This window comes from Haliotis asinina, chromosome 3 (genome assembly GCF_037392515.1).
Source record: "Haliotis asinina isolate JCU_RB_2024 chromosome 3, JCU_Hal_asi_v2, whole genome shotgun sequence".
Classification (NCBI taxonomy): Eukaryota; Metazoa; Mollusca; class Gastropoda; order Lepetellida; family Haliotidae; genus Haliotis; species Haliotis asinina.
The window spans coordinates 48591836-48605526 of NC_090282.1; the positions used below are offsets into that span (position 1 = coordinate 48591836).

Below are 13691 nucleotides of genomic sequence, written 5' to 3' on the forward strand. Positions count from 1 at the left end.
CTCCCCGAAGTCGACAGACGCAATAACTGCCTGAGATCCTCACTAAGATAAGAATCCGGTGCCTCCTGTAAAATGTCTTCATCTGCCGACCTAGATGCAGAATGCCCTGCCACCAACTTAGGGCGGTCTTTTTTTGCTTTCTTAGGCGCTGAAGAACCATCTTTGGCCTTGCGCCTATCATCTAATCCCATACACAAACTACATCTAGATGACCTCTCATACACCCCAATACAGTCAACACAAGAATTGTGCAGATCTGCCGACGAAAAGTTGCAGTTACATTCACCACAATGCTTGCATTTTTTAGAAGTACTCTTCTCTATAGAACCACCCATTGTCAGTCACAAAATCAAGCTATCAATTCTCTCGCAAAACAACATGTCCAGCCTGTAGTGTGACAAGAAAGAGAATGACAAGCAGAGGACTTCACAAGGTCGGCTGCGCATGCATGATGATTGACAGCCGTCTATTGCAGGGGCAGAGGTCGGGTGGTCAGTGGCCAAGAAGATTTGATTCAACTTAGCTAACAGCACGTTTCCACACTGGGTCAAAGAAAGGAAGAGAGATGCATAACGTGAGACAGGATAAGTTTAAAATTTGGCATGTTTAGTTTCAGCGAGCTGTTTCTCCACCTGTTCCCGGTCTAGTTTACTCATCACATCGTTCTCTCTCAAAAACTCCTCAAACAAATCCCTGTCCTTGCACTGAAATAATTCCACCCATCACGTTTGCTCCCTCAAATCTTTCAACACCGAGTCAAATTTCTGTTTCAGCACCCAGATGCTGTGATTTGCGTGCCGACCTGTAAATGCTAAATACGATAACATGTCTCGATTTTTTGTTATCTCTGTATTAGCGCTGCAGTCATCCAGGACGAACAATGTTGGTTTTCCTTTAAATTGGTTGTGAAAATTTTTTAAATACTCGTGCAGGCGTGTTCCAGGGTTGACTGTGCACGTCCTAGTCCGTCATCACCCAAGATCTATCCTTGTCAGTCTTGTTCAAGTCTACAGTAGGACATAAGATAATGATGTTATCAAATATGTATTTATACTACCCCTCCAACAAATCCAGTAAGAAAACGGTCTTACCACAACTCGTCTGCCCATACATATTAAGGAGCAGTGCGGATTGCATGGTAAATGAATAGATAGTTTGCACAAATCTCCCATTGTCCATATTAAGATGAGCGTCCATATTTACACATAAATATAATTTCAATTTACCTTTTGGTTGAGCCTTCTTCGTTATTTGAATGGTTATACCCTCCCTTCCATTATCGATGCAACGCCCACTACTGTGTAGGGTGCCATCATCTGTCAATCTCATATCCGACCATAATGCATACTTTGATGTTAAGTAGCTTCATTATTTCATCCCACTGCTGGTATGCTCTCATTCCATGGCTAAATAACTGATTGGGCACTCCGTCTATGGTCACTTCTACTTTGGTGATTTCTGGGTTGACAAATTTCTCGCTGTCTCTTTCGAATGGACCATATTCCTCCCTTTCATCTATCGTGCTGGCAAGTTCATGTTGATGTTCCATACAATGTTGCTCTTGTCACGTACTATCATTCTGTGTTGCAGTATCCTATTGTATAGGATGGTCATTTTTCCAGCGTACTGAATTCGAATCTGCCGGGCAAGAGCTGGACTAGTCACCATGTCAAACTCCAAGGATATGTTGTCGATCTCGACAGGGCACATGCCCAGTTAGCAACTCAAAATCTAGTGGGATACAAAATCTATTCCCATATGCATCAGCGATTGCTCCTTCACTATCCGGTAGTTTGGTTACCTCCTCTGCCAAGAAGGCATACCCGTTATGTGTCCTATTTGATTTGCCGATTCTCTGGTACACGCCGTTGGCACGTTCTCCCTCACTTTTCTGTAGGCCTGTGTAACAGTAATATACATCGCTGTCATCTATGCTAAGCACCTTGTTTCCGCTAATTTTTGCGGTGGTCATCTTGACCATAGCACGGCCCACATTATTCACGAGCTCCTGATGGTCGTTGTCTGAAGTCAACGTGATGTTAATCGCCAATCGTACCGTACCTGGTACTATGACGTCATTCTCACCTAAGTTTGGGAATCTAAAGAACAGTACATGGTTCTGGTCTATCCTGCTGGGGTTGTTTGTAATAGTAGCCTACTGACACACGGCTTTGATGCCTAGTGGTTCTCTTAAACTTCGAAAAGGATTTAGTTTTCTACCGTATGACATCATTACATATTAATATAATATAATTTCAAAAATATGGACAATATCCACACGGATGATTTTGGAGCTACTGCCCCTCCTGATGTTGATTACAATGAAAATACTTCGTTTACTAGTTCATCATTGAGCAACCAACTTTTGAAAACAACAGTAGACAATTATTACGATGGATTAAAAAGCGGTAAAACTATGTCAAGCCTCAGCGTCCACATTATTTCAAAGTTTAAGGATAACCTGGAGGTTGACATCATTAACAGGTGCACTAGAAAAATACTTTCCTTGTCAACTCTAGCCAGTTGCCATGGTGCCAATTTTGAGCGCAATGAACTAAACATGCAGGATTATGGTAGTACAAAACCTAAGATTCCACTGGAGGTCGTTCACGATCTGCAAGCTCTACCAAATCCAAAGTAAGTAGTAGTGGTGACATTACACAGCGTGCTACAGAAGCGTCGGACAGCATCGAAAAACTGTTGGGTATGTGCTGGGACACACCTTTGCCTGAGTGAAAATTTTCAATGAGGGAACTGTTCAGCCTAGATGAAGCTTTGAAACATGTACGCTGAGAACTCGTAAACAACATGGGGAAACTTAACGAACTCGATGAGCACATCGCTAGTGAAAAAAACAAACTCGACGAAACGGAAGACAATGTTATTAAGCGTTGTATCACGGAACGATTTTGCAATTTAGAATTACCTATGATAACAGAGTGCGTCTGCAATTGAGCACTGAGAATAGCCCACACGTACATTCTAATCGAATTGTTTAAACCGATAATACCGGCGTGAGAGTATCCTTTTAATATATCCAGTATAAAGTTTTTCCAATCATCACCTGGACCTTGTTTAAACCTCCAAACGAGTAATCCTTGCAGTCGTTGAAAGCCAAGTAACGGTCGTCCCACTCATTTGTTTTAAAGTAGTGATATGACTTTTAACCCCATTTTTTAACCACGTCATAGCTGGCTTCCGCGAGAGACTGACTGTGAATGATAGGAATTCATTATCCATGATACGGACCAGGTAAACGCCAGTCCGTCTTCGGATCAACACTGAATTCATTATAAACTCGTTCGTATGCCTGTCTATCGTACATGTTTTTTTTGCATTCCAAGCCTTTTCCTGAGGTGTTGGTGCTCTTATTTCTTTGAGAATACGTCTGATATGGTAGTACATGTGAAACGTAAACACAGATTTACTCAGTTCATCACGTCTAGTGTCTGTTAACGACAAGCCATATCCAGCTGTCACACACCAAACAGGGAAACTGAATTGATTCTGCCTGAATTGCAGTTATGAAACCATGCATGCATCGTTTTAACATTTGTGACAGAAAACCCATAATGTTCAAAACACATCCATGAATCGGGCTCTGACATACAAACCATCCACATCAACCAAGATTTTGATGTGTGTGAAGTGTGAGGCATTTATGTTGTCTTTTTGGGGGCAATGTACTTCTGGTTTATACATACTATTATATAATATATAAATATAATTTAGACTATATCGTGTACATTATGCTTCCGGTTATAACGAGCGTTGAGGCCGTTCTCTTACACACGCTATTGATAACATATCTGGTCAACTCGAAATAGCACTATGCGATAACACATACTATCTGCGATGGACAAAAACATCAACAAAGATAATAAGATGTTTGTTTGTAGAAACAGACACATAATAACCGATGGCTTCTACAGCATGTGTTCTCTCAACGACAAAGTTTTGAAACCTTCAGATGCTGAAACAAATGACTCAAACGGAACAGTGGTGTTGAGTAACGGCAGTAAAATCACATTCAGACTCGGTCGACATTCATCTTGAACAGCTTAGGACAACACATGATGTACAAAAACGTCGTTCCACGTTGTTGAGTCCTGTCCCAGTTAAAACAGAAAAATATAATGAGGGCTGCACAGAGTCATTTTCATCGCGTGAGTATAAAAAATTAATAAATGGTAATAATTCTGAATAAAAATATTAAGTTTTGATGCAAAAAATAATACTATGAACATAGAATACCTAAGCGTAACACTACATATACAAAATGGCTAGTAATCAAGGGCCAGGAATGAGAATAAAATGATGCATTAACACACAAGTTAGGTGATACTAGAGGGTTTGATGACACAGGAATAGATGGCAAAATGTACGCTTTTAACCTTATAAACAACATTTACAGGCACGTTGAAGTTCCCGTCATCGGTGGAACTGCCAATACTTTTAACCTAGATACATCAGGATCTACCAGTTACACACAATATGATACAGTTCGCAATGACTCGGATGAATGGAGAATATACCCATCGTATACCCATATACCCACATAAATTTTATTGGTTTGAAGTTCACGTCTGAGGCATGCTCAGGAAAAACAATTGGAAACTATTTTCTAACAGTTATAAACAATGGTAAGCCATCACTCCAATGTAGCACTCGGTGGTCTAGGAGAGGCAAAGCAATTCAATTCACCTGGTGAGGAAGACACCCCATACCTCCTAGACTTTAAAGACCATGCATACAAACGAATGCCACTAGCAGATTTTACAGAGCTTGAAAGGTTATTTAAAATATCACTTACCAACCTTTACATCTTTTTTAATCAAAATGATTTCGTTTCCAAAATTACTAACAATGGGATCCTTCTCACACTCCTTAATCCTTTAAAAGATAATTCTATACAAGTATTAAAAATACCAGGTCACACTGCTAACATGTAAGCTCCAGTCAACTTGAATGCCAGTTTAGTCATTCACAGTATATACAATTGCCAATGTGATATTTTCAGATTCAAATTATGGTATGAAACCACACACAACACTAATTACAGACGCATATCTCTCAGAAATTTCCAAGCCAAGCATACTTTTAGATGGTCTTAAAATATTTTGGTTTAAAAGACTCGAGAATAAAAGTTGATGAATTATAATAAGACAAGGCTATGAGAAATCAATAAGCCCTGATGTGGTTCGTATTGTAAATGAAAACACACCTATTAATATCTCATCCATTTACCTGCACAACACTCTAAATCTTATAGGCTTTAAATGTATTAATCGAAAATTAAATTACAGGTAATTAAAAAATCATTCATAAACTATATTATAGACAAATAGAATGGGGCTGTATCCAGCCGTAGATGAAGAGGGAAACATAAAGGAAAGCATGGGATTAGGAGCAGTAGGAGTTGGGTTGTTGACAACCGTAGCAGCCACACTAACGGTATAAGAAATTGAATTAGCAGCTGCAGTAACAGGAACAGCCGAGTCGGTGTTAAAATTATATCCAAAATGGAATAGTAAAGCAAAGAAACATGATGAAATTAGAATTCTTGCTGAAGCAAAGTTAAACACGATAGAAGATCAATATTTCCACCGCACACAATGATAATAAAATCTCAGAAGAAGAGTTACTAGGTGAACTAGAAAAACAGAACAAAATCAAAGAAGAGATTCGATCAAACATTCATAAAAAAAGTTCTGCTATCAGCGAGGACGAGAAAAATATATATATAAAACAAGGGATACAACAAGCCCAACAAATATATATTATGAAAACCAATGCCATAATAGAAGGTACACATTAACCTGTTTTGCTGAAGCCAATGTTTTAAATTAATTCCTGGTCTCATATAAATGCCAAAAACAGTCTTCATCTCACTAGGAAAACTGTTTTTACAGGGAAGATAAAAAATAGTCGTGTTATGGGGTTTATAAATTAATATGAGTGAGGGAAGGATAGTTTTTTTTCCATGGGTTATATGGGGGTGGTCCCGTACCCCCATTGTTTATACTACTCGGTCAATGGTTTCACACATGAGACTGATTTGGAATCAAAGGGCTTCTCAGTTGGTGGAAGTGGCTTCCATTCAAGGCGATTTTTCCTCTTGCAAGTCACGCAACCTCTCCTTGCTGCGACTTCCACTGATCTCATCATCATCATCCTCTGCTTGTTCCGGTTTTGTTTTTTTGTAAGTGATGTGGTCATCAAGCGCATTCACTATGGTGATGTTGTTGACCAGCGTTCTGCCCATGGTTTGCATGGCTTTGCCCAGCGATAACAGTCCGTGAAGGTCGTAAGGGGCTTCATTCATTGTGGACAAGATGTCGTTAAGTCAACATGTGGCATGTCTCTTATATCGTCTCAGTGCACATGATCACCATGGCACTGATTCGGTTTACACGGTTTGCAGGGAGGCAGTGGTCTGCGCTGTAAAGTATGGCCAGCAACGACAAAGCCAGGGTATTTCCCAAGAGGATGTCAATAGTGAATATGTTTGAGTGTCGTAACAATAGTTCCCAGTCATTTTCAATAGTTCTTCATCTTCAGTCATTGACTTCTGACAATGACAAGCGCGAAGTCATGCTGAACCTCGGTCATGTCATCGTCAAGAAAACCACCATCTAAATCAGCAGGAACGAGGTGCTGAGCATTGGCGACAGTGACATGTTTTTACAGTTCTGGAGAATGGAAAAAAGAAAGAACACTTGGACTACGCATACAAGGGCATCAACAGCAATACCAAAGCAGCTTGGTTGTGCGTGGGGTACAGTTTCTTGCCCGAACACCAAGTATTCGCTGTGGCTGGACATATGATCCACAGATTACAACAGCGGACGTCGCATCGGACAAGAACTACTGGGGGTGTTTTCAAATGATGGCATGTGAAGGGCATGCACCATTCCCTATATCCGGCTCTTTAGGGTGGAGAAATTCTGACAGAGTGGACAGTAGTCCAGTCCCCATGTCCGTCATGGATGAGGGAACACATGCTGACGAACTATCAGCATGTTTTCGTCACTGACAGTTGATGATGAATGTTAATCATTCTGGAGCAGTGTCATCTGCATATCCTCTATTTCTCTGTTTCAACAATCAAAATTAAGAAGGAAAACATTTCTCAAAATCCTCTAGTCACAACTACATGTGCAGACTTACAAACGAAGATTATACAACACTGGATGAAAGGCTATACCCTAACCAGGTCAATTATTTGTCATAACAACCTGTGCACTTCCAAATTAGGTTCGTGTTGGTACTGGTCCATGCCCCTGCACATGCACACATGCATCCACACATGCACACATGTATGCACTGACACTTAATTCAGATTTGTACAGAATATGTAAATGGGCGAAAAATCTAGCTAGAAAAATCTAATGTAAGCAAATCAGAAACTATTAAAACTTCTCGTAACCTGAACTGAACTTTCTACCTTGTTTGCCATCTCCAGCACAATACTCATTGTACGAATGGACAGCCTTATGCACAATATGCAGTTTGACCTATGAGAAATGATAGAGACAAACCAAACTATCTCAGCGAAATGAAGAGAATAATTATAATTATCTTGTACAACATTATGCATAAATGTGTACCTAATGTGTATTATGGGGTAACGTTAGTATTAGTCATCAGAAGATACCATATTCCCTGGCCCCAACATATTTGAAAGGACAAGTCATCTGACAGTTACTTGAACTTTTTTAAGACTAAGTTTGAATCATTTCCATGGAAATCAAGAAAAAAATAAATGCCATATATCTATAAACAGTAAAAGGCACCACTTCAAGATCTATCTCATATATCTGCCAAGATGTGTTGAAAGATATCAAATGGTTTTCGAGTTGTGCTCCGGAAACGAAGCCCATCCCTCCATTTTAAGACTAGGTCCAAATTGTTTCCATGGAAATAAGAATGCCAAAACTTAGTAAATAGCAAACCGCACCATCTTGTGGTCTGTCTCATGTCTCAAATATTTGCCAAGGTTTGCTCAAAGATATTAAATACTTTTTGAGCTGTGCTCTAAAAACGAAGCCCACCCTCCATTTTAAGACTAAGACAGAATCATCTCCATGGAAAGTGGGAAAATGATAAATCACAAAAAATGTAAACAGTAAAAGACACCACTTTAAGGTCTCCCCCACATCTCTGCTAAGGTTTGCAGAAAGATATTTAGAAGTTTTGAGTTGTGCTCCGGAGACTAAACTCATCCCTCCATTTTGAGACTAAGTCCGAATCGTTTCCATGGAAACCCAGAAAATGATAAATCACAAAAAACTGTAAATAGCAAAACGCACCATGTTGCTATCTGCCACATATAGCTACCATTTTTTTTTGCTGACAGATATTGGTAAGTCTGCCACACATATTTAAGAAGTTTTGCTAAAAGATATTAAGATGTTTTCAAGTTGTACTCCGGAAACAAAACACACCTCTCACTTTTGAGACTAAGTTCGAAACGTTACCATGGAAACCAAGAAAACAAGAATTCACAACAAGTGTCATCAGAACATGGCATATCCCCCCGGGCCCCATATATTTGAAAGGACAAATTATCTGAAAGTTACTTAATGTTTTCTTAGACTAAGTCCGCATTGTTTCCATGAAAACAAGAAAAAATAAGAATCCCAAAACTTTGTAAATAGGCACCACTTTGTGGTATGCCTAAAACATCGGCCAAGTTTTGCTGAAAGATATTAAATAGTTTTTTAGTTGTGTTCCAGAAACAAGGCCCTTTCCTCCATTTTGGGACGAATTGTTTCCATGGAAAACCAGAAAATGATAAATCACAAAAACCTGTTAAAAGCAAAAGGCACCACTTTGGGGTATGCAACACATATCTGCCAAGTCTTGCTAAAAGTTATTAGGAAGTTTCTAAGTGGAAACCAAAGAAATCATAAATAACAAAAACCTGTAAATAGCAAAAGGCACCACTTTAGGTTCTGAAAGATATTAGGAAGTTTTTGAGTTGTGCTCCGGAAATGAAGCACACCTCTCACTTCTCCAAAGATTTCCATGGAAATCGAGAAAGTAAGATATCACAATAACCTGTAAATAGCACAAGACTCATCAGAAGATGACATCCCCCCAGCCCCCACATATTTCAAAGGACAAATCATCCGACAGTTACTTATTGTGTTTTTAGACCAAGTCTGAATTGTTTCCATGGAATTCATGAAACATACAAATGCCATATATCTGTAATCAGACAAAAGTCACCATTTTAAGATGTGTCTCGTATATCTGCCAAGATCTTTTGGAAGATATGAAATGGTTTTCCAGTCAAGTCAAGTCAATCCCTCCCTTTACGAATCAGTTCCATGGAAACCGAGAAACTAAGAAAACACAAAAAACTGTAAGTAGAGAAAGGCACCACCTTAAGTTCCAGTTGATATACCTGCCAAGTTCTGCAGAAAAATATTAAATGGTTTTTAAGTTCTGCTCTGGAAACAAAGCAAATCCCTCCATTTTGAGACTAAGTCCGAACCGTTTCCATGGAAACTGAGAAAATAATAAATCACAAAAACCTGTAAATAGCAATAGGCACCACTTTAAGGTCTGCCACACATACCTACCAAGTTACACTGACAGATATTAAGAAGTTTTTGGGTTTTGCTCCAGAAACGAAACACACCTCTCACTTTTGAGACAAAGTCTGTATCATTTCCATGGAAACCGAGAAACTAAGAAATCACAAAAGCCTGTAAGTTGCAAAAGGCACCATTGCAGCTTCTGATTGGTATATCTATCAAGTTTTGCAAAATATTGAACAGTTTTTGAGTTATGCATCGCAAACGAAGTCCACACCACCATTAGACTAACACCAAAATGTTCCATGGAAAAAATAAAAATAAAATTGCCAAAACTCTGTAAATAGCAAAAGGCACAACCATAGGTTGAGATCATTATATCTATCAAGTTTGGTCTAAAAATATTAAACGGTTTCTGAGTTATACTCTGGAAACAAATGATTACAGACGGACAGACAGACGAGGCATTGACTATATCCCACGCATTACATGTCGGGGGGATAATAAAAATGCCAAAAATCTATAAATGCCAAAAGGCACAACCATGGGTTGAGATTACTGTAACCATCAATTTTGGTCTAAAAATATTGAATGGTCCGGAGACAAAATGATTACGGATGGACGAGCGGACGGACAGATGAGGAATCGAATATATCGCCCTCCTCATTACATGCCGAGGGGATAAAAAACTGTAACTAGCAAAAGGCACCACTTTAGGTTCTGAAGGACATTTTAATCAAGGTTATCTAGAACATGTGTTTCTTGTCGCATGCCCGCAGCTGGATGCATTCCATGAGGAAAGAAGCCTTGCGTATCGCATCTATCTCATTCTTTTCATCCTGAGCTCGTTGTGACCGCAGAAGTCATTTTGCTAATTTTTTTAGACACGTTGAACATTTTAGCCTTTTCTAAAATGACCCCATGCACTTTCTATTTCAAAGTCAATACCTCGAAAACTATTCAGGCAATTTTAACCAAATTTTGCATGCAACTCAGTAGTAGTAAAGACAATAGTGGTATGAGATAAGAGAATTCTTAAGGGCCCAAATGGCAAATTAAAGTATTGCAAACACAATAATAGGAACTTGTGCCTCTGTCTCAACACCATATTTGAACTGTAAGATATGATGCAGAGATGAGAACCAAACCTCCACATGTTCCTGTATTATCGGTTATCCTTGTGCACACTTCTTGCTATCCAACTACCATACTTGTTCCTTAGTAACAATTCTATTGGTTGTTCGATGCACCCAAGTGTGCTGGAGCCATAAATATCAAATCTACTGATTGCCAGGTTGTGAAATGCACCCAAGTGTGTTCCGGCCCTGTTTCTTAACTCACCTGTATTCTGCTAGTGAATGGGGAGGTTGGAATGATTCCACTGTTTCTACTGGCATCTTGACCACATTTACTTTCAGCCTCTGTTCATCTCTCATAGTTGACATGAAGAGATCCAAATCATTAGGATCTTCGCACACAAAGGCTCTCAGGTCATTGAAACTGATGTGATTTTCAACATACCTTGCATCACCAGCATTCTTCATGTTAAGCTGAAATATCAAGGAAACTGGTCAGTGTACATTGACAATAATAAGGGTAAACATCTTTGCACTAAAGAAACAGAAATTGGATGCTTTCATTCAGTGAATATATTCAGTCAAACACAAGGTCTCGGATGTGAAACTGAGGGCTTCCTTTTTGCTGCCACTCGAAATCGCCAGGACGTGACTCTTAGAGAAAATATCAATATGAAATGTCATCTTTGCAATGAATTTTACAAAGACTGTCCAACACAGTAGTAGAACGAATGGGGGTTCTAAATCACCCAATATAACTCATAATATAATAGCCTATCCTTCCCTCACTCACCTTAATTTTTAAACCCAACAACACGACCACTTTTCATCTTCAATGTAAAAGTTTATGATTAGTGATAAAAATACACACTGAGTGGTTCTGGATCACCCTATATAATCCATAATATATTTATAAGATCAATTTAAAATATTGACTTCAGTGAAACAGTTTAACGTGTACCTTCTATTATGCCGTTAGTTTTTGTAATAAATGTTTGTTAGGTTTGTTGCATACCTAGTTTTATATATTTGTTTTTCACATCCTCTTTTATTGAACTTTTTTTAATTTTTGACCTAATATCTTCTTTCATTTTGTTGTATTTTTCTAATTCACTTAGGATCAAAGAAAAACTTTCTTCTGAGGTTTATTATCATTGCGTGCAATGGAAATATGATCTTCTATCGTGTTTAACTTTGATTCAGCAAGAATTCTAATTTCATCATGTTTCTTTGCTTTACGATTTATTTTGTGGGATACAAATTTTAACAACATCCCAACTGTTCCTGTAACTATAGCTGCTAATTCAAGATCTAATACGACTAGTGCAGCTGCGATTGTTGTCAACAACCCAACTCCTACTGCTTCTAATCCCATGCTAGCTGTCATTAGTGTGGTATCAGCTGCATCTATGTACTTTAAATTTTGTATTGTTGTTTTTATGTAGTGATCCACAAATATCATGTTCTTGCTCTAGCTGACATTTTATTTCACATATCTGTTTAAGACGAAATCCATCTACACTCCCCTTTACATTAACTTCTTTATCTGTGGCTGGATATAGCCCCATTCTATAATATATTTTATAAATTATTTTTTAATTATCCATTATCAAATTTTTGATTCATATATATTTGAAGCTTATAAGGTTTAGATTACTGTACAGGTAAATGGGTGAAAATATTAATAGGTATGTATTTATCCATAATACAAAATCCATCAGGGCTTATCAATGGTTCATAGCCTTGTCTTATTATGATTTGACAACGTTTATTCTCATGTCTTTTAAACCAAATTATTCTCAGTCCACCTAAAAGTATTCTACCTCAGAAATCTCTGCAAGATATACTTCTATAATTAATGTGGTATTTGGTTTCATTCTATAATTTGAATCCGAAAAAAAAATCACGTTGGTAATCGTAAATACTGTGAATGACTAAACTGGTATTCAAGTCAACTGGAGCTAACATGTTACCAGTGTGACAGGGTATTCGTAATACTTGTATAGAATTATCTTTCAAGGGATTAAAGGAAGTGAGAACTACCCCGTTGTTAGTAATTTTGGAAACGAAATCATTTTGATTAAAATAGATGTAAGGGTTGGTTAGTGTTATTTCAATTAACCATTCAAGCTCTGTAAAATCTGCTAGTGGCATTCGTTTGTATGCATGGTCTTTAAAGTCTAGGAGGTATGGGGTGTCTTCTTCACCAGGTAAATTGAAATGCTTTGTGTCACCTAGATCACCGAGTGTCACATCAGAGTGATTGCTTACCATTGTTTATATAATTGTTTGAAAATAGTTTCAAATTGTTTTTCTGATAATGTTGCAGGTGTTACTTTCAAACCAATAAAACTTATGTTATCCGATAGAAAAATCTTGGTTACAGATATAGTGTCTTCCAAGCTAACGTGTACACCTTATATGCTTGTTCGTGCTTCATGCACAACCCTCACATAAATAGAGCAAACCTGATTCTCATGGGTTTTTTTTATCCCAAGCGAGAGTGATTCCCTTTATGATCCAAAAAGGTTCAAATCTTGGTTGACCTAGGTAGACTTGCAAGGCCAGTGTTGAATTCTCTGGGAGTTTTTACAGGAGGGTGGACATATCGTCAAATTCACTAACCAACTGCAATGCCGCGGTCACTCCGGGTTTACTCGTTAGCATGTGGGCTGCCATAGGCAGGACAGGTTTGATGATTACATTGCGTCTATTTAATGGGACGTAAGCCATGAGCAGGGTTCTGATATTTACAACTTTGTTTATGTAGTGATCTCTGTTTTCCATGAAAACGTATGGTGAACTTAGTGTTATGTTGAGAAGCCAATCGATTCGAGATGGTAACAACACCCACTTGTTGTCGTCAGTGTACATTAGAAAGTACGGTTTGTTTTTTCAATGTTTATTCTTTCAAAGTCTTCTAAATCGAATAATTTACCACCGAAAGATGGGTATATTATCATGAAATGATAATTCATACCATGAAATGATAATTCATACCAAAATTCATTATAAATTGTAACCAGTACAAGCAATATATTAGCATTGAAATACAGTAGAACACGGATAT

The 13691-nt window shown here is 38.2% G+C and overlaps 1 protein-coding gene across 1 annotated transcript in view; it reads right to left on the bottom strand.

Annotated features, from left to right (window-relative positions):
* The window catches only part of LOC137278141 (structural maintenance of chromosomes protein 5-like), a 428573-nt gene that overhangs the window by 277374 nt on the left and 137508 nt on the right, over positions 1–13691 (bottom strand). Inside the window, exon 12 of the mRNA XM_067810312.1 lies at positions 10887–11095. Within this exon, the coding sequence (XP_067666413.1) occupies positions 10887–11095 (209 nt within the window). The remainder of the gene's footprint in view (positions 1–10886; positions 11096–13691) is intronic.